Here is an 18,971-nt window from a genome sequence, read left to right as displayed (position 1 = left end):
TCATTCTGTATGGAGACAAATGGCACCTTATGGGAATGCTCAGTTCCCTTTATCTCTAGTGGGAATCACTTGGGTTGCTGATATGCCATTGGTATAATTCTACTGTAGTCGTGATTTAGCCTTGACTTTTATATTACTGTCCTAACAACTGATTTTTTCTTTCTTTCTCTCTTTGTAATTCATTTAGAAGCCCTTGTTGTGTTTCTTGTATGCATTTCTTATTCTTCATAGTTTTCTGATGAGTAGCAACCCTAATGCTCAGTCTGTGTTAAGAGTGTACTAGACTGCAAGCTTTTTATTTTGACAGTGGCTCCAATTGTGTCTGACCACAAACCCATTTCCACATGGTCTTAGTCTGTCTTAAATACTTATTAGCAAACTTCACGTGGACATTTTTTCCTGCATAATGATATCATTCTTGCCACTCGGCTGTACGAGCTCACTTTGTGCATTCATGGCGACATTCGTAACTCTTAAAAGTTTCCTACATGTCAGCTGTTAAACTCTTTATTATCCCTAAAGACCTCAGCCTTATGCTCCTTCGTGTCTACGTGCTTATTGGTGGAATATGTTCACATCTTTGTCCTGTACGGTCAAACGAGAGAATTGGTAGAAATTGTAGAAATCTGTTTTTTTTTGTCTTAGCTTTATGCGAACACAATATTATTTAACTGTATAAAGGAGGAGATAACGGCACCCAATAAAGTTTTCATGCAGGTGTGTAAAACTCTTTTATTCCCAACAAGGTTTTCCGCAACATTGTCCAGTTTTCAATTCGCACAACATAAGCAACTAAACAGAAAAAGTTGTCTCCTTCGACAGCAGGAGAGAGACTATATACACACTCTGCTTTTGACTGTGGCTCCGCTAGTATTAATTCTATTTAATCCAGAATAATATGAGCATTCACTTACAAGTTTTTTATTTCAGCTTTTCCAGCTGCACAAGCACACCCCATTTCCTGCTTCCTGGCTAGACAGCTCACCTATAGCCACTCCCCTCTTACACAGGTGGTGTCTCATCAATTCCAGCCCCTGAATTAGCTTCCGCAACTGAATACAGCCCGGTTAGTCTCCTTATCTGCCGTGTCTTCTGGGAGAAACAAGGGTTTCCCAGTCCCTGTGTCATGGTATCTTCAAGTAGCCAGCCAGTTTAGAAATGTTTATTGAATACTATAGGGTAGTTTAAATAATATTTTTTTCTATAGGTAACATATTTCTACTCATGTTATGCCATGGCCCTGGTAGTTTTTGTGACAGTCAAACATTTTATCTGAATTAGAAAGTTGTCAGGAATGTATCAGTTTAATAAAGTCACTTATTGGTGTGAGCTCTTAAAACCAGTATCATTTATACTCAGACTCCTTGAATATATATGAATGCTCTATGGCAGTAATGAGATGCGTGAGTTTAAGTTGTACCTCAATTAAAGCACTCTCAGCGCTTACTTCCTTTTCCAGTAGGATTTGTTTATGTTTACATCCTAAAAATGCTGTATGGTAAATACATTTTCCGTTTCTCTAGGTGAGAAAGAATGGACTGTCTCAAAGTCTCAGCCAGGAAGAAAGAAAAAGACAAGAGGTATATACCACCAATAAATTAAAAAATAATTTTTTTTTTGAGGCTTTAAATATACTGCAGTGATGGTTAAAGGGACAGTATACACCATATCCATTTTTTCAGTATAAGCAAAATAACCAGTGCTGAAAATTCAATTTGTTTTATTTTTAAAGTTATTAACCAGCAACAGATCATTGTTTTGTTTTTACACTAAGGGGTTCATTTACTAAAGTCCAATTTTTTTTTTCTGGTCAGAGTTTTAAAGGGGAAAACACAATTTTCTTGCAGAGAAGAAAACTAAATTTTTTTGCGATTTATTAAACATAAAAAAGTTCTCCATCTCAGACCTGCCCGAGATCATGTAGAAGTCGATGACAGATGTCCCTTTTACAATTGGAAGGTATCATGATCTGCACTGGGTTTTGTACAATAATCTGAATAATTTGCGGTTTTATGGCGATAAAACAAATCTGAAAAAAACCATACGATTGGATTTTTTCACAATTTTATAGAGTCTTTTCCCCCCACCAAATTTTTTTGGAATTAATTTAGTTATAAATATGGTAAAAATGTGGTTGGGATTTTGGTCAAAGTGGTTTTAAGAAAGTAAGTAGAAATGTTTGGATTTTAGTAAATAACCCCCATAGTGTTTCCTTGTAATCTGAGTTAGCAGAGTAAAATCAAGCCCCAGTAAGTGTCAATTTAGGAATTCAGGCTGCTAAACACTAAGCAGTGATATTCCTGGCATATTGGGTCCCAGAGATGGCTCAACAGAAATTTTACAGATGTGTTGATATTCTTTTAATCCCAATGAAACTGACTAGTTTGTTCATATCTAAAGGACATTAGACTATAAATTTCACTTGGACAGGAATAAATGACAATGACTGAAGAATGTTGTGTAATCTGTTCGCAGTATTTTAATGAAAGATAACAATGATGGACTGAAAGTTATTTAGATATACAGTACTTGCCTAATATATTTTAATTACTCACAGTTTATGTCTGTCCTTCATCCCATAAAGACAGTGGTTGGTTTACTCTAAAGACACACCTCTTTATGACACTTTTGAATATGACTCTTTAGAATTCACCAAATAGTATTCATATATTTCATATATGTTTGAATATGAATGTATTAATTTGCTTGCTTTCCCACAGGCAATGTTTGAAGTTATATCTTCTGAGCATTCCTATCTTCTCAGCCTGGAAATTTTAATCCGGATGTTTAAGAATTCAAAGCAGCTCAGTGCCACCATGACAAAAACAGAAAGCCACCATCTCTTTTCCAACATTACTGATGTGTATGAGGCAAGCAAAAAGTAAGTGCTTTGCCTTATTACAGGCACAAAATGCATATAGCTGTCCTCCAGCATTTATGATAATTGTCTTATAGTTTTCTAGTGTTTGTTTCTGTTTGCTGATAAATCAGTGCTGCCTGTGCTCTGTGATAAAGGGGAAGTCGCTGACTTTGGCTGTAGAAAAGCTGCATAAACATACATGTACTTCCACACTTACATATGAATGTATTTTTTTAGGATAAAACTGCAGTGAGGTACATTTCCTCCTGACTCTTCCCAGGTTGTGCTAGCCAGTACCAGTGTATGATCCCTGCTGCCCAAAGATGCTTCCTCTCTGAACGCCCCTCACAGTCCCAGACACCTTTGATAACCCCTATGGTACCACTATTACATGAATTCAGATTTGTGTACTTGAATGTGTTTGTACAATGACTAGAGAAAGTTTTATACATGTATAACTTATCTCCAGACAGTCTAAATGGTTACTGGCTTGTGCAAAGCAATGTACCCATTATGCTTATATTCTTCTAATTTGCCAAAGTCTTAAGTCTGTGCTAGGGATGCCTAATATATTGGAACCCCACCCAATTAATTCACGTTTTCTTGTCCTAAAGTACCTAGTTGCTGCATGTGTCAATTTAATGCATATAATTCCTGTGGGTATACCATCATAATAGATTCGGAAGGCTTTTGAGACCAGAATTCTTCACCAAGTAAATATGGAGATAGGAGCCTATACATTCTCTGAATGTGTCAGTATCACTATAGTTAGTTTAATGTTCCTGGTTTGGAGAGCAGACTTTCATAGTGTAACACGTAGCTAGATCATAGTACTGATGCTCCTTTTTTAAAGGCTACATAAGGACAGACGTGTTCAATTTGTAACCTTTCAGCAATTTTCAGCTAGCCACGTCTTCAAAGATCCCTCTGCGAGTAGAGACATGGCCTAATTATCTAATGTCTGGTATTTTGGTATTAAACTTTAAGCCTGCAGCATCTGATCAGTTTTTGTCCTGAAAAAAGACCCATCTTCACAGCAGCTTGACATGTTCCTCTGATATTTATAGTAAAAGAAAAATTGTTGCCAGGGTCAGGATTACATATTATCTATGACTCCTGCAGAACGTACGCGTCCATGTACTGTGGGTTTAGACATGCAGGAATGGGAGAGTGTTCAGTTCTATGTTTGTGTTTTCCCTCTGGCACTTCTAACCTGAGTAATAATAATATAGAAAATCATGACTGCTGTACTTTGAGATATAACTTCCTGGCCTTTGGCCTTATACCTGTGAAATTATTAGTGACTGTTAAGACCATCGTTAAACACAAACTAAAAACCAAACTGGTAATGTAATAAAATGAGTGTTCCTTGTTGGCCAAGACTTAGCTTGTCCATGCAGGGAAAAAGGTAAAATAGATGTCTGTAATTAAAATGTATCACTGTCCAGGAATGTGCAAATCTATGGAAAGAATGCAAACAAAAGTCAAAGGGTTTGGTATAAATATTCCCTCTTGCATATGTCAGGGACTCCTCTGAATAGAGCGGACCTCAATATCTATGGAACAAAGCTATCTCTGTAGAGTTCTGAATGCAGGCAGAATGCCTTGTCTCTGTGGAAGCTCCTTGGAATCTGTTTTCCCCTTAAAAGAAGAAAATGATTTAAGCATTTGGCGGTTCCCAGCCATGTGTTGTTGGGGGCCTTCCCATACAATATGTGGCTGTCAGCACGCATTCTTTAGCATCCATGAAATTTCCTTGGCTTCCCCATTTTCCAGATACCCAGTTTGATATCTACTGTGTGCTGAAAGGGAAACTAGTAAACAATTGCATTCTGTAATTTATTCCAGAGCCATTAATCAGTCTCAGTGATGTAGGGATGTCCAAAATAAGAAACATATGATCGGGAATGAATACTTATCACACACACACTAGCAGTTTTCCATATATTGTTTATTATAGTTATTTACAGTCTACCAAAGCAAAGAAAGCTGTATGAATCCGATGTGGAGTTGTTAAAATATTTTTTTTTAGGATTTTATAATGTTACCCAATGCTATATATGTAGAAAAATCCATCTGTATTGAAAATATATGATTTTTAAAGCCAATGCAGTAGTGCAGACTGTTTGCTATATTCATTCAAATGAGTCTGTTAAACCATCAGGCAGGCAGGAGGACATAAAATGCTTCCTCTTCCTCAGGCCCATGGGCACCATTGGACAGCCCTTATTTAAATGATTCACTAATTTATGACCAATCACATGTAATTGAATGCCTCTTTCTTTTAAGGAACACATGGGCAGACATACAGTATATGATTGAAATATATGTATTATGCATTTGCCAATACATTACAGAACATTCACAAAATTGTGTTTGAAATGAAGACCTGCTACTTGACCATCTGATGTAGTGCAGTCCTGTAGCCAGCATTGGCATCTGCTACAGCTCTGTGATACTTAGAGAATAGGAAAGAGCGCACATTCCCCATCATGGTACTTCATAATTTATTTTGTTCAGACCCGTGTGAATCCATGTGGACAGTCTTGTAAACCTTTTTGCCCATTTTCCCACCATTTGTCTTTTTAAAGCTGACCCTATTGTGTAGTTCAGCAATAAAATGCTAAGCCTGGCATCCATTCCTGCTAGAGAGGTGATGTTATTGATTGTAAAACAAAGTGGGAAACAATTCCACTCAGTCTAGCTGTAAAGGCCAATGTTTTTGGTTACTCACAAAAGCCCTAAAAGAAATTCCAGCCACATTCACAGTCTTTCTTTCCTTTAATTATAGGCCGCAACTACCGATGGGAGCCAAATTTATTGTAGGTTTCAGTGCAGTATAATTTAGATGTCCTAGTAAGAAAGACGTGTTCAGTTGTTCACCTCCAATTCACCTATGGGAAAATATGCACCCATTATAGAGTCAGAAAAAAAACATAAGATATTATTTGATCTTCTTTTCACTTTAGTTAATTACAATTAGCCACAAGGTGTAATAATAAAATGATCTTACATTTGAGACAAAAAGAGTAGATTTAGTAAAACATCTCTTAAGTTATGATACTTTATGATTTGGCTTTAGCTTCTACTGTGGAATCTCCATGGCAACCACAACCTGATTAGTATGCAGTCACAGTGGCCACTATATCCGTAACATCTGCTGACTATAGCTCAGCATCCTTTTCCTAAAAAAATAATTTTCCATATTCATTGCTTTACTTATTCTATTGGAACAATGTCTTTATTCCTCCGATCATTCATCACTGACTTAGACTGAAATCGTTGTACCAGAAGAATTTCAATCTGGAGATGTTGAAGAGTCCAATGAGAAGACCTACCCATTGAGTTCAGTTGTCCTGATAGTTTTTTTCTTGGCAGTTGCCATTGACTGGACTGTTGGCTGTTAATGGAGACATCCCTACAGGAGGAGGATGATTTGGGCCCATCTATTTGCATTGATGATCTTCACGGCACTTGCGTATACCCATCATGTATCACTGGAGTTCCATGAAGGAAGCCCAGACTACAACAATATATATGAATATGAAGAAGAGATGTTTGAGAAGAACTTCCTATTCTATCTCTATTCTATCTCTTTGTTCTCCTGGTATTTATCCTTGGATTAGTCATTGACCAGTATTTCAATGACACCACTAAGAAGCAAGGAGTTTCTACCAGCCAGACCATGAAGCATCTAGAAGAGAGGTTCTTGTATGGTGAAGGCTTACTTGGAGAAGATTAACTGGACAGATGTCTTCCACAGAAGAGTCTTAAAATATTTACCAGCACCTGGCATATGAATGGAAAAAATAATCTTCCAGACAGACTGGACAATTTCTTATTTCCATCGGCGCCAGAATGGGAATACCGTGTGAGGCTGACACTCGGTCATTGTTATGTCTTGCTTCACTCAGCAGCTCACGGTGTCCTGTACCTGTTGCTGTTTATAAGATGAGATTTCGTGTTTATGCTCCAAGGTTGAATGTGCCACTGTAACCATTAGATTCTTCCCAATGATTAGGACTAAATGGGTTCTGGCTGCTTCCTTTACATTCTTTGGAATCTCTTTTGGAATCTCTTTCCTTTTCATCAATGCCCATGCGGCAGTAGATCCAAAAGTGAAGCAAAGAATCCAGAATTATAAGAAAATCATAAAAGACCGGCAGCTCCGTAAAAAAGTTCCCAACACAAACCCCATTTACTCCGATCCGGACGATGTGGCCAGTCGGTTTGATGTGGTCTTCTGGTTTGGGGACTTCAATTTCCACTTGATCAAAGTGTCGGAGTGAAGTTGATTCCATCCTAAAGAACCTTCCAGAGAATGACATGAGGACCCTTCTGCAGCATGACCAGCTGTCTAAAGGGTTTAAGGAAATCCATTTCTGTCCCACATATAGATTTAACATTGGCTCTGATGTCTATGACACCAGTAAGAAACAGAGAACACCTTCCTACACTGCTCTTGCCCAACCTGTTTTTGGTCTATTCAGAGTATGGATAAGAACTGGGTCCGATGACAGTGAAGGCAAAAGCAACTAAGTCTATTGGAACGGGGAGGGTGGGAGGGCCAGTTCTTGGCATGCCAATTACTTTTTTTGCCTTGGAATTAAACAGCCAAGCTCAAGGGAACATAGACTGTAATCTGCTATCAACAGAATGTTTTGTATTACATAATAAATATGTTCATATGTTTCTATATTGTATTTTTATATGAAACATATTTCTTAATGAAAGTGATTAAATTCATTGACATTTGTGTGATCATTGTATTTGTAGCGACTCAATATTTTGGAGGTTTCCATGGGACAACAGCATAACTAAAGGCATGTGGGACATGTTATTACTGAATAATTAAATAGATCTGGGCACGCTCTTTGGTGATAAGAAGTTGAGTTAATGGGGATACAGAATGCAGAGATAACACAGGGTTCAATATCGGATGAATAGCAGGGGTACAGTGCAGGTTCCACATCACACTGCTTTGTACCTAATTCATAGAATTACAGCTGGAAAGGTATGTTACTGCCTGACAGGGCATGTTTAAAATTAATTGGTCATCAAGACCTCCCTTTAAGTTAAAAAAAAAACATTGGTGGCCAAGTCCCCCCTCCAAGTTATAGTGAAAGACCATTAGTGTTCAGTGGAACTTACCTTTAAAGGTCTTCTTCATTCTCCTCCTTCATTCTGTTCTGGTCTATTTGCCGTCATTAGGCAGCTTCCTTTCTTCTTTAGATCCATTTGGCAGCGCTCTGCTCTTTTCGTGATGGCTCCTTTCACGCGTTTTGAATCAAATACTGCAAAATGTGTCTTTTACATTGTGAATAAAGGTACTGCTATACTTGGAAGGGATCTCTTTGTTGCATTAAACCTACAATTAGTTGATGGTCTCATTACTACAGCACCAGTGCCTGCCACACAGACAGTGTCTAAAAATTCACCACAAAGCAACACTTCACTGGGTTGTGCAAAGAACTTTGTACACAAAGTTAAGTTGAGACCAGATGTAAAAGCCAGAAATTGAGGCGATTGCCGTATGAGGGAGACTGTCTTAAAGGAACTAAAGAAACTGGTAGAACAAGATGTTATTGAAAAATCAGAATCCTCCGTATGGGTTTTACCAATTGTTTTAACAATGAAGAAAACTGGAGGTATTCGATTGTGTGTTGATCTCCATGAACTAATAAAGCAGTTGTTGTGTAATGGCTGCACGAACCTGCTAATAAACACTGTTATACTCTACTCATCCTCAGCTACCAAAACATAACAGTTACAGGCAGGCAAACTGCTATCATATTCCTTCTTGACATTTTTCTGAAATATGTAATGCATTGCAAAGGTTTATTTGCAAACATTCTATCTGTGCATGGAATAGGTTATATGTTTACTTGTACTCCATTCCGTTTACATGAGTTAATATGAATCTGCTCAAGAGAAAATGCAGCCAACTGGTTTCCCCTAGACAGTAACTCGCGAAAACAATACATTTATTTTAGAAAGTACATTCCTAAAAGCATTAATATATATGATTAGGATCCATTGTACAGGTGTGTTATTTTTATGCTACAGTGATATTCCTTCACTCGCTTAAAAAAGTAGAAACAAAGGGTATGCAGGTTGCTTTGTTTTGTAGTTAATACCTACTTTTAAAAATAAACAACTTTAAAATAGATATTTTCCCTTTAAGGCATATTTTTATACTGCACTTGACACTGTACCTGACTGTTTTAAATTTTTAACTCATTATTGACTTTTGGCATAACACAGCAAAACCACACAGCTTACCCATACAGGTTTCACCAGTAAATAAGACCTTTATCTAATGCTGACACCCTTGTAATAGGGAGAGTGCAAAGTGCATTAGATTAATATGAATGCAGAATATACTAACATGTCGTCTTAAATGAAAATCCAAAATAAAAAGGAACAAGGGACTGTAATGAGTTTTGGTATAACAAGGCTTGGTAAAACTGTTTTAAAGGCAAAGTTTGGGCAATGTATTTATATAAATGAGGCACCACTTCAATAGCCTTTAGCATACAGTTAAAGAGGTGGTTTACCTTTGACTTAATTTTTAGTATGCTACAAAGTGGCCAGTTCTAAGCAACTTTTCAATTGGCCTTCTCTGGGAAGGGACTTTGGCTATGGAAAAAGCATTTATAGTAGGGTGAGATGGTGCCTATAGTAGTAATGGGATAATAGTCTCTGGTAAGGGGCTGTGGCTATGGAAATAGCAGGTATAGTATGGTGAGATGGTGCCTGTAGTAGTAGTGGGATAATAGCATCTGGGAAGAGACTGTGGCTGTAGAATAGCAGGTATAGTAGGTAACGATAAAGCAGTGGGAATAAGTCTCTGGGAAGGGACTGTAGTAAGCCTATAATAACAGTGGGGTAATAGCCTCTGGGAAGGGACTGTGGCTGTGGTATAGCAGGTATAATAGGGAGAGATTGTGCCTATAGTAGCAGTGGGATAATATACTCTGGGAAGGGACTGTGACTGTGGGATAGCAGGTATAGTATGGAGAAATTGTGCCTATAGTAACAGTGGGATAATCGTCTCTGGGAAGGGAGTGTGGCTGTGGGATAGTAGGGGGAGATGGTGCCTATAGTAACAGTGGGGATAATAGTCTCTGGGAAGGGACTGTGGCTGTGGGATAGCAGGTATAGTAGGGAGAGATGGTGCCTATAGTAGCAGTGGGATAATATACTCTGGGAAGGGACTGTGACTGTGGGATAGCAGGTATAGTAGGGAGAAATGGTGCCTATAGTAACAGTGGGATAATCGTCTCTGGAAAGGGAGTGTGGCTGTGGGATAGCAGGGATATTAGGGGGAGATGGTGCCTATAGTAACAGTGGGGATAATAGTCTCTGATAAGGGAGTGTGGCTACGGGATAGCAGGTATAGTAGGGAGACAGAGAAAATATAACATATAATGTTAATGAGGACCAACCTGTATTCCTAAAATATTATTTCCTGCTTCTACACAAAGCTGGAGGTGCTAAATACAATATAAGTTGCAATTGCCTTCAACTGGGGAGATTTAATATTTTAAAAATGAGTCTCCATAAAATCTATTGCCAAAGCTCTGTATTGCTACCGTATATACTCGAGTATAAGCCGTCCCGAGTATAAGCCGAGGTACCTACTTTTACCTCCAAAAACTGGGAAAGCTTATTGACTCGAGTATAAGCCGAGGGTGAGAAATGCAGCAGCTTCTGGTAAGTTTCAATCAAAAAATTGAGGGTTTCTGCTCCCATTGGAGGTGCCGGCATCTCGGTTTTTGGATGCCGGCGACCATTCTTGGACGCCGGCGTATATTCTTGCAGACTATTCTTGGACGCCTGCGACTATTCTTGGATGCCTGTGACTATTCTTGGATGCCGGCGACTATTCTTGGATGCCGGCGACTATTCTTAGGCACCGGCGACTATTCTTAGACACCGGCGACTATTCTTAGACGCTGGCGACCGTTTTTGCACTTGACCCGAGTATAAGCCGAGGTAGTGTTTTTCAGCATATTTTGGGGGCTGAAAAACTCGTTTTATACTCGAGTATATACGGTAAGTCAATTTTGAGACGATTAAGGTACCTCCATACATGATTTTATTCGCAGTAACATTACACATACAAACCTGATGGATGTGTTTGAGGAAATGTTACTTACAGGTCAATATGTTTACTTGGTAGGAAAGGTAATTTGTTGTACGTTCAGCAATCTATTAATCTTGTGAAAAATGTTAATCCTAAAAAAAATGTTCTTAATCTTTAATGCTTTAATCTTTGTAAGTGTTTTGAATAGAAATGAAAATGAAACCATTGCTATGGTGCGGCTCCTTTGCATTTGTCCTCGCATTGATTACAACATTCCTAAAACGATGTCACCTGATTAGTCACTTGATATTGGAATTTTAAACGCTGGTTGCTCTAGTAGGAAACATTAAGGGGCAAATTCACTAAGATTCGTAGTTGCGCCAGGCGTAACTTCGCCGCACTTCGCCACACTTCGCCAGGCGTAATTTCGCCAGCGCTTCGCAAATTCACTAAAATCCGAAATTGCACTCAGGGGTAGCATAAGGTTGCGAAGTTGCGCTAGCGTTGATTCGCTAAGCGAAACAAAGTTACGCTAGCGATGGTTAATTTGCATACGGCGCCAAATTCAAATTTCAATGGAGGAATATGTAGCAGCACTACAAATGCCTGGGAAACCTTCAAAACATCAAATAAAATTTGTATTTTGCCCTACACATGTGCCCACTGTATAGTTAAGTTGCCATGAGTTAGGAAATGTAGGGGGGGAGGAGGGGAGCCCCAAAAATTTTTTCGATGTTTTTCAGCCTATCACCCATAATATAGAAAAAACGCCAGCGTTTTTTGGGACTTAGAAAATTTCTTAACTTTTTTTGAAGAAATCCCTATCTACTCTATTGCGCTTCGCCTGGTCTGAGGTGGTGAAGGAAGTCTAGCGTAAAAGGTAGCTTTCAGAACAATGCACGCGTTAGTGAATTTGCGTAGTTACGTCCGTTGTGCAAATTCGCCAGGCGTAAGGGTGCGAAGTTACGCTAGTGAAGTTACGCTAGCGTCCGTTAGTGAATTTCCGAAGTAACGAAAATGGCCAACGCTAGCGAATTGATGCTAACGTTAGGCGCTTCGGCGCATAGTGAATTTCCCCCCAAAGGCTGAATGGGACTGGTCAATATAACAGTAGGAAATATTCTGATTGTACAGATAGCATTTTAGGCCCTATAGCTAACATTGAGCCTGTACTATGCAAAGTTTATAGGAATGACTGTTGATTACATCTAAGTGACTTGATATTGAGTTTGTGAAGTTACGATGAGGTATCTCAGCTCATACACACTCAAGTCTCTGTTCCTGTATGGTTGATCACAATGTGGAAGACTTACCAAAATCTACCATTTCATCTCAACTTTACACAGTAGACAATAGTAAACATGTTTTGCATGTTTTCTATAGGGCTTGATATTTTATGGTCTTGAAGATGATGATTTGAAGAATTGTCATCATACTAGATGACATGCCAGAAGAGCAGCAGATAAAGGCGTTTATTCAAAGTCATAAGGACTAACACACTGAAAATCAGAATGTGGGCCAAACCTTGTTAGATTACTAGCTTCTCTTCAGTGATGTACTATAATTAAAGATGTATATTTATAATAGATAAGTCTAACTTTACTTTCTACATGACATAATGTTTTTAAAGCAAAACATTCTTTATATATTTCACAATCCTAATTCTTAAAAGTCTTGTCAAACTGCTTTAAATGTATTCAGAAATAAGCCTAAATTAGGATGTGGAAACTCTTTTAGTTTTAACTGGTTTTCTTTTTTTTTTTTTAAATAAGTATTTTTAAATGTCTTTTGGAAGTTCCAAATAGACCAAAAGAACTTAATGTTCTGCGAATGCTGCCTGTGCTGTGCCTCTGAGCTGATCTTATTACTCAACATCATAGTTACGACTGGGCTTAGCATGAATAAACATTGTGCTTGGCAACCAGCGACCTTGCTGTAAAATAATACCTTGTTTCTTCCTTTTTATTATTATTTGAATAATTGTTCCAGGTCTAAAGCATTCATCTTCCCCTGTACGAAAAGTAGGCCATTAAGTGTCAATTACAGGTGCTTTTGCTTTATTTGTAATAAGTGATTTTGAGCTGGAAGGAGTGTTAAAATATCATAGCCAAATTTCCTTACTCCTACTCTCTGTTCCCTTTACCAATAATTTTGTGTTTTGTTTTATTGTACAGGTTTTTCAGAGAGTTGGAAGGAAGGCATCAAAGAAACATTCTCATAGAAGACATAAGTGATATAGTTGAAAAACATGCCAAGTCAACATTTGATCCCTATGTAAAGTATTGCACTAATGAAGTCTACCAGCAAAGGACGCTGCAAAGATTAATGTATGATGGCGTGGTAGATGTAACCTTCCCCATTTTTCAGTGGTTGTTTTTGTTGGGGGTGGAAGCTTGTCCCTGCTCTGTGTTCTGTATCGCTATCATTTTCTGCTCAATATTGCCAGGGCAGATTAAATTCAACATTTATTATGCTTTTATCTGTTTCTTAAAGTAAATCTAAAAATTATATTCCATGCACTTTACAGTAAAGCAAATTTTTGTTTGCGTATATTAATATTTCTATTCTTAGTTTATGGATTAAATGTCAAAAATGTAACTAAAATATTATAAGCACAGTTTGAGGGATTAAATATATTGCCTAAATTACTATTGGCTGACAAAGTGGTGGCTGGAAAGTTAGAGAAAGGTCTGAAGAGGCAGCCAACAAAGTAACACGAAAAATTTGGTCACTGACTTCTTCAAGATGGCATCGCCTGAAGCTGTAGGTTCTATACTGTGGGTGGTACCCCCTAGGGCATCTTGAAGTAGTGGGGGAGGGGCCTTTGCCTGGTCATTTAGATTTTGAGAGAGTGCCTATTCTAGATATCTCTAAAAACCCAACTGGAAGTCTAGTTATGGTGAGATTTTGGGGTAAAAACGTTAATGTTGTCCTAGATATTCTTGAGACTATGGCTAAAATAAACTAATATTTTATCTATATCTTGTTATTAGCTAAAGAGAGCTTAGCTCGGGCTACAAAAGTCTGGCTTTTCTGCTGGCTGTATTTATTTGTGTTTTTTTTTTTGGTTTATCGCATATATAGTTCATTCATTTTATTTATTATTCTAATACAGATTTACCAATGCACCTTTTAAAGAAGTGCTGTCTAAAATTGAATCGCATGAAGACTGCAGGAATCTTCCCATGATCTCGTTCCTTATCCTTCCTATGCAGAGAGTTACTCGCCTTCCTCTCCTCATGGATGTAAGCACTAGAAAAAGTTAAAAGCTGATGGTACATTTCCCTTTATGTAGAGGCACATTATTGTTAACAAATAAACAAGTCATAGAGTGCAGACACAAGAAAGCGGTGATGACGTATTATTAATTTACTTCCACATTGGATAAGTATAAAAAAACGACTCTGCAAATTGCTGAATACCTGGCATAGTTTTAATGTGCTCTATAGTCTGAGAGGCTATCTTTGTTTGTAGATCTACTGATATATTTGCTCATTATCAACCTCAAAACTATTAATATTTAAAGCATAATTCTCAAAAACCATATCATAAAAGCAATCCAAAGATTCCTTAGTGTAGGCTTTATGTTTGGAAATGTACAGCTTATTTTTATGGAATGCAACAAATCTGAGCATAACATAGAAAGGGCCACATTCAATTCAGTGAGAGAAAGGTTTATCATATCATGGACAAGATTCAATTTGAGGTGCAACACAATTCAGAAAAAGTTATAGCGCTTTATCACGTGAAAACTCTATTGAAGTCTATGGGGAGTAAACTGGAACAGAATTTGGAGAAAAGTTTTTTTTTTTCTCCTCAAAATGAATGGGATAACTTTTTCTCACTGAACTGTATTTGGCCAGTATATCATAATCATTTAGGTTGAAGTAAGACATGTTCATTGAGTTCAACCTTTGGTCTAAATAAAAGCTACCTAACTGCTTGTTGATCCAGTGGTAGGCAGCAAGCCCTATCTGAAGCCTTTCAATTTACGTCAGAGGCAGAAGTTCCTTCCTGACCCCAAGATCGTACCAGTTTTTGGATCAACTTTGTGCAAGGTTTCATTAACTCAGCCCAATCTTGAAGTTGTCTAATGTATCTGCCAGTGCAACCACTTCAGGGAGAGAATCCCCCAACTTCGAACTTCCTTTCTTTTAATCTGTTTGGTTCCCCCTTTATATTCTGGAAGGACCTACTTAAAATAAATAAAGCATCGGAGAGTTTAATGTGTGTTCCTCTTATATATTTATAGATAATTATCATATCTCCCTTTAAACCTAACCAGACATTCTTCATGACAGACTTTCTATATCCTTCACCAGTTAACTATAACTCCACAATGTACAATGAAGAAAAAAACAGCTTTTCCTGTGTCTTTTATAACCAAATTATTTCCATTTTTAATGGAACCACAATCTCAACCCACATGCTTTTACTACTGATATGCTTAAAATTTTAGCGGGTTTACTCTTTGCACGCAAAGCATTCAGTTCCCCATTTTTGCCTTCCAAATTTTTTAATAACACTTGTAGTATTTATATTGTTTAAAAAAATCTTTTCTCCCCTCTGACTTGTAGTTTTTAAATACTTTATTCTTTATTCCTATTAGCTTCCTTACTTCTAGTTTAGCCACACAGGGTAAATTTGTTACTGGTTTGAAAAGGGCAGGACTAAAATGAGCCAGTCTTTAACGCTCTTGCATTTCCAGTAACCAATGCCAATTATGCCTCAAGAGGGAAAAAAATTCCTTCCTGACCCCAACGGTGATCGTAAACATTCCCTGGATCAAGCATTTGACATTCATTTAACATGAATAATACCATGCAGGCCTTCATGTTTATACTGTATAACAGTACCCAGGGCCGAAACTAGGGGTAGGCAGAAGAGGCACCTGCCTAGGGCGCAATGAAAGGGGGGCGCTGGGCAGGTACCTGTCTTCTGCCTACCCCCTAGTCAATGTTCGCTGCTCTTTCTCGTCCCCTCCAGCTCTTTGCTCTCCCTTCTGGCGCTTTTTTTCCTCTCCCTTACCCTCTGGCACTCTCTCCTCCTTCTCCGGTGCTTTCCCCTCCATCTTAGCTCCGGTGCTGTCCCCTGCTCTCCCCTCTGGTGCTTTGCGCATGTGTGCGTACACTGCGTTCAGGCGTGCGAGCACGGAGGGGTCGCCTAGGGTGCTTGGTCGGATTGGCCTGGCACTGACCGTACCCAAACCACAAAATAACAGTCTGCAAAACAAATATATAACAGTACATGTAGGAAAACATCCACATTTGGTTATTAATAGATAATATGAGAACATAAAAAAGAGAAACTCCTGACATTTCACAAAATATGCAAAAAGGGTGCGGATGTTTCTACCTGCTTAGAAGATTAAGTGAATTGCTTCATCCCCTTTCATCACATCCCTCTCTTTTCCCTGCCTTAACTCATTCCTTCTCACTCAATCACAGCTCCATCTGAATCTGCCACACTTTAAACAAAACCAGTGTATTCTGTCTGCTGGTCATTCAGATCCCTTGTCATGTAGCCCCTGTGTTTGTAGCTCCTATACTGTAGGTCCTCAATATTTGACAAGGGCAAATTGTAATATTTTTTCTGTGAAAGGTCCTGTATTTTGAAATCATACTTTATCTGAGCATGTAGAGAATGCAGAATGTAACTCTTAAGTATATTCTATTCCAGACAATATGTCAGAAAACCCCAAAAGATTCTGCAAAGTATGAGGCAAGTAAGCATGCCCTAAAAGAAGTTGGTAAGGTAAGTTCTAAAGTTTTTAATCTTTTGATAAGAATTACTCTAGACTTCAATGAAGTGTTCAGTGAGATCCAGGGCCGGATTTACATAATGGGTGCCCCTAGGCCCACTGCCGTTCGTCGCCCCTGTCCCTTCTCCTTTATTCGAAGAAATTCTCATCAATGGGGATTGGCGCATGGGAAATGTAAAAAATTACTGTATCTAGAGCGCATTCCCAGTGTTTTTGAACCAATGTGGGTGTGGTTGGGCAGCATGCAGCCCCCCTAAAATCCTGCCGCCCTAGGCCCGGGCCTAGGCGGCCTTTCCACAAATCCGGGCCTGGTGAGATCTAATTATATTTGCTTGGTTATTTAAACCTTCTTTTATACTACAGTATATTCACCAAGTCCATATTTTATGCATGTTAAGACTAAGCACCACCCAAGAACATTATACAAACCAGCCAGTGGTATACTATGTGCTTGAAGGAGTTACATTTCTTCAGACTAGAGAGGTGTTAAGGATTTATATTCTGAGGCCTGCAGGGTCCTTGAACTGTACTATCTTGCTTGCCGTTACTGAATCTAGGCAGTTTTCATAGCTATTGAATTCCTGACCTTCTCTTGGGACCTATGTTGTGTATTTACATTCCTTTATATGTGATTAAATAGCTAATGTAGCCTCTAAGAAATTAACCCTATAGTGCTAGGGCTCCTGGATTTAGTTCTGACCATCTCACTTTCTACAAGGAGTTTGTATGTTCTGATGTGCTGATTCTGAAAAAACAGGGATCCAGGATTTGGCCATATCCTAGTCCTCTCTGCAAGATTGAAATTTAGTTGAATCCCTTTTGTTCAACCAAAGCAAATCCATCGTCTAAGGATATTGGCTACTGCGAATGATTTAAGCTTCATAAGAAGCCTGTGTGTTATTTCCCTAAGTCATTTGACTTCAAAGTACGTGCCAGACAAAGTTGGCTGGTTTAAAAAGAAATAAATAAATAAAATAAAATGAATGGAAAGAATCATATAAGATTACGTTGAAATTACATGTTTACTTCCTTTGCCTATTCTTAGCTGGTCCGTCTGTGTAATGAAGGCGCAAGGAAAATGGAGAGGATGGAAATGATGGTTACAATCAATTCTCAGCTGGAATTTAAGATTAAGGTATTGGCTAACTTGTTTGTTCAAACTTAAAAGTACTGCATGCATATAATATATGTAGAAATGTGGACAAACTAGTGGTACCACCTGGCAGCACTGTCCCACTCTCTATATCATATAGGTTCATTGAAGCCTGTGTACAAAACAGTCACACACAGATTCTAAATTTCCTTATATGAAAATATCTGTACAGCAATTGCTACAGGACCCTGAGTGCAGAGACCTGCGTGAATGAAACCATGAATACAGAGCTACCTCTGTTCTATGGTAGGTGGTAATGACAGGACTGCCTCATGCCCATTGGCACTGACTCTGCACCTAACATTTAATTTTCCCATCTAGCACTATATACAGAACCCATCCAGACCCTAAACACAAGTACTTTTAGAATAAGCACTTTTACGTTGTGCCCTTTCAGATTATGGGTAGTGGCAGACTGGGCAATCCCTAGCCACAAATCACCCCATTCAATGTCAGTGGGACTCATCACAGTCTTGTAAGTGAAGCAGCAGTTAATAAATAATATGTAATTTTCTTACTTTCTACAATGGAATTACTACATACATTGGCAGATAATTGGTTAATATAAATGAGCCAGGAAAAACTGCGGATTAGCAAAGTAGCTTTTAGGAAGTTGTAAATGCATTTCTTGGCTGTGATTATTAAAGGCTTAGAAGCTAGGGCAGAATTTACTGGCTATGATGTTAGAAAGCTTAAATGGCACAGCTATGTGCGCAGAAGAGGAAGAATGGACAGGCTGCTGAAATTAATATTTCAAAGGAGTATATACAGTATAAGAGTTAATGTTCCATTCAGTACACAGCTTTACTGAGACCCTCCATCTATACTGCAGTGTAACCACCAGCATTTCCCAAGCAAATCCTTCTAGTGATACAAGCTGACCATTTGGCTTATATATATATATACATATAGACATATAACTAGATAGGTGCAGTCAGATAGCCATGGTGATGCCTAGGTGCTGGACAAAAATTCATATCTATAAAGCAAAAAAACTTCCGCACACATAGTTCTTGATAAGTGAAAAAAAGCTGGTAGATTTATTTCAACGTTTCGGCTTACAAACTCAAGCCGTCATCAGGATATATATATATATATCTATATATCT

The 18,971-nt window shown here is 38.3% G+C and overlaps 1 protein-coding gene across 1 annotated transcript in view; it reads left to right on the top strand.

The window, feature by feature from the left end:
• Positions 1 to 18,971, top strand: part of arhgef26.S (Rho guanine nucleotide exchange factor 26 S homeolog) — a 74,152-nt gene that overhangs the window by 29,861 nt on the left and 25,320 nt on the right. Inside the window, exons 5-10 of the mRNA XM_018265753.2 lie at positions 1,524 to 1,580; positions 2,721 to 2,881; positions 13,124 to 13,276; positions 14,065 to 14,194; positions 16,629 to 16,703; positions 17,756 to 17,845. Coding sequence (XP_018121242.1) covers positions 1,524 to 1,580; positions 2,721 to 2,881; positions 13,124 to 13,276; positions 14,065 to 14,194; positions 16,629 to 16,703; positions 17,756 to 17,845 — 666 coding nt within the window. The remainder of the gene's footprint in view (positions 1 to 1,523; positions 1,581 to 2,720; positions 2,882 to 13,123; positions 13,277 to 14,064; positions 14,195 to 16,628; positions 16,704 to 17,755; positions 17,846 to 18,971) is intronic.

Source organism: Xenopus laevis, chromosome 5S (genome assembly GCF_017654675.1).
Source record: "Xenopus laevis strain J_2021 chromosome 5S, Xenopus_laevis_v10.1, whole genome shotgun sequence".
NCBI lineage: Eukaryota > Metazoa > Chordata > Amphibia > Anura > Pipidae > Xenopus > Xenopus laevis.
Note: the sequence above shows the minus strand (reverse complement) of the source record. Positions and strands in the feature narration are given on the sequence as shown.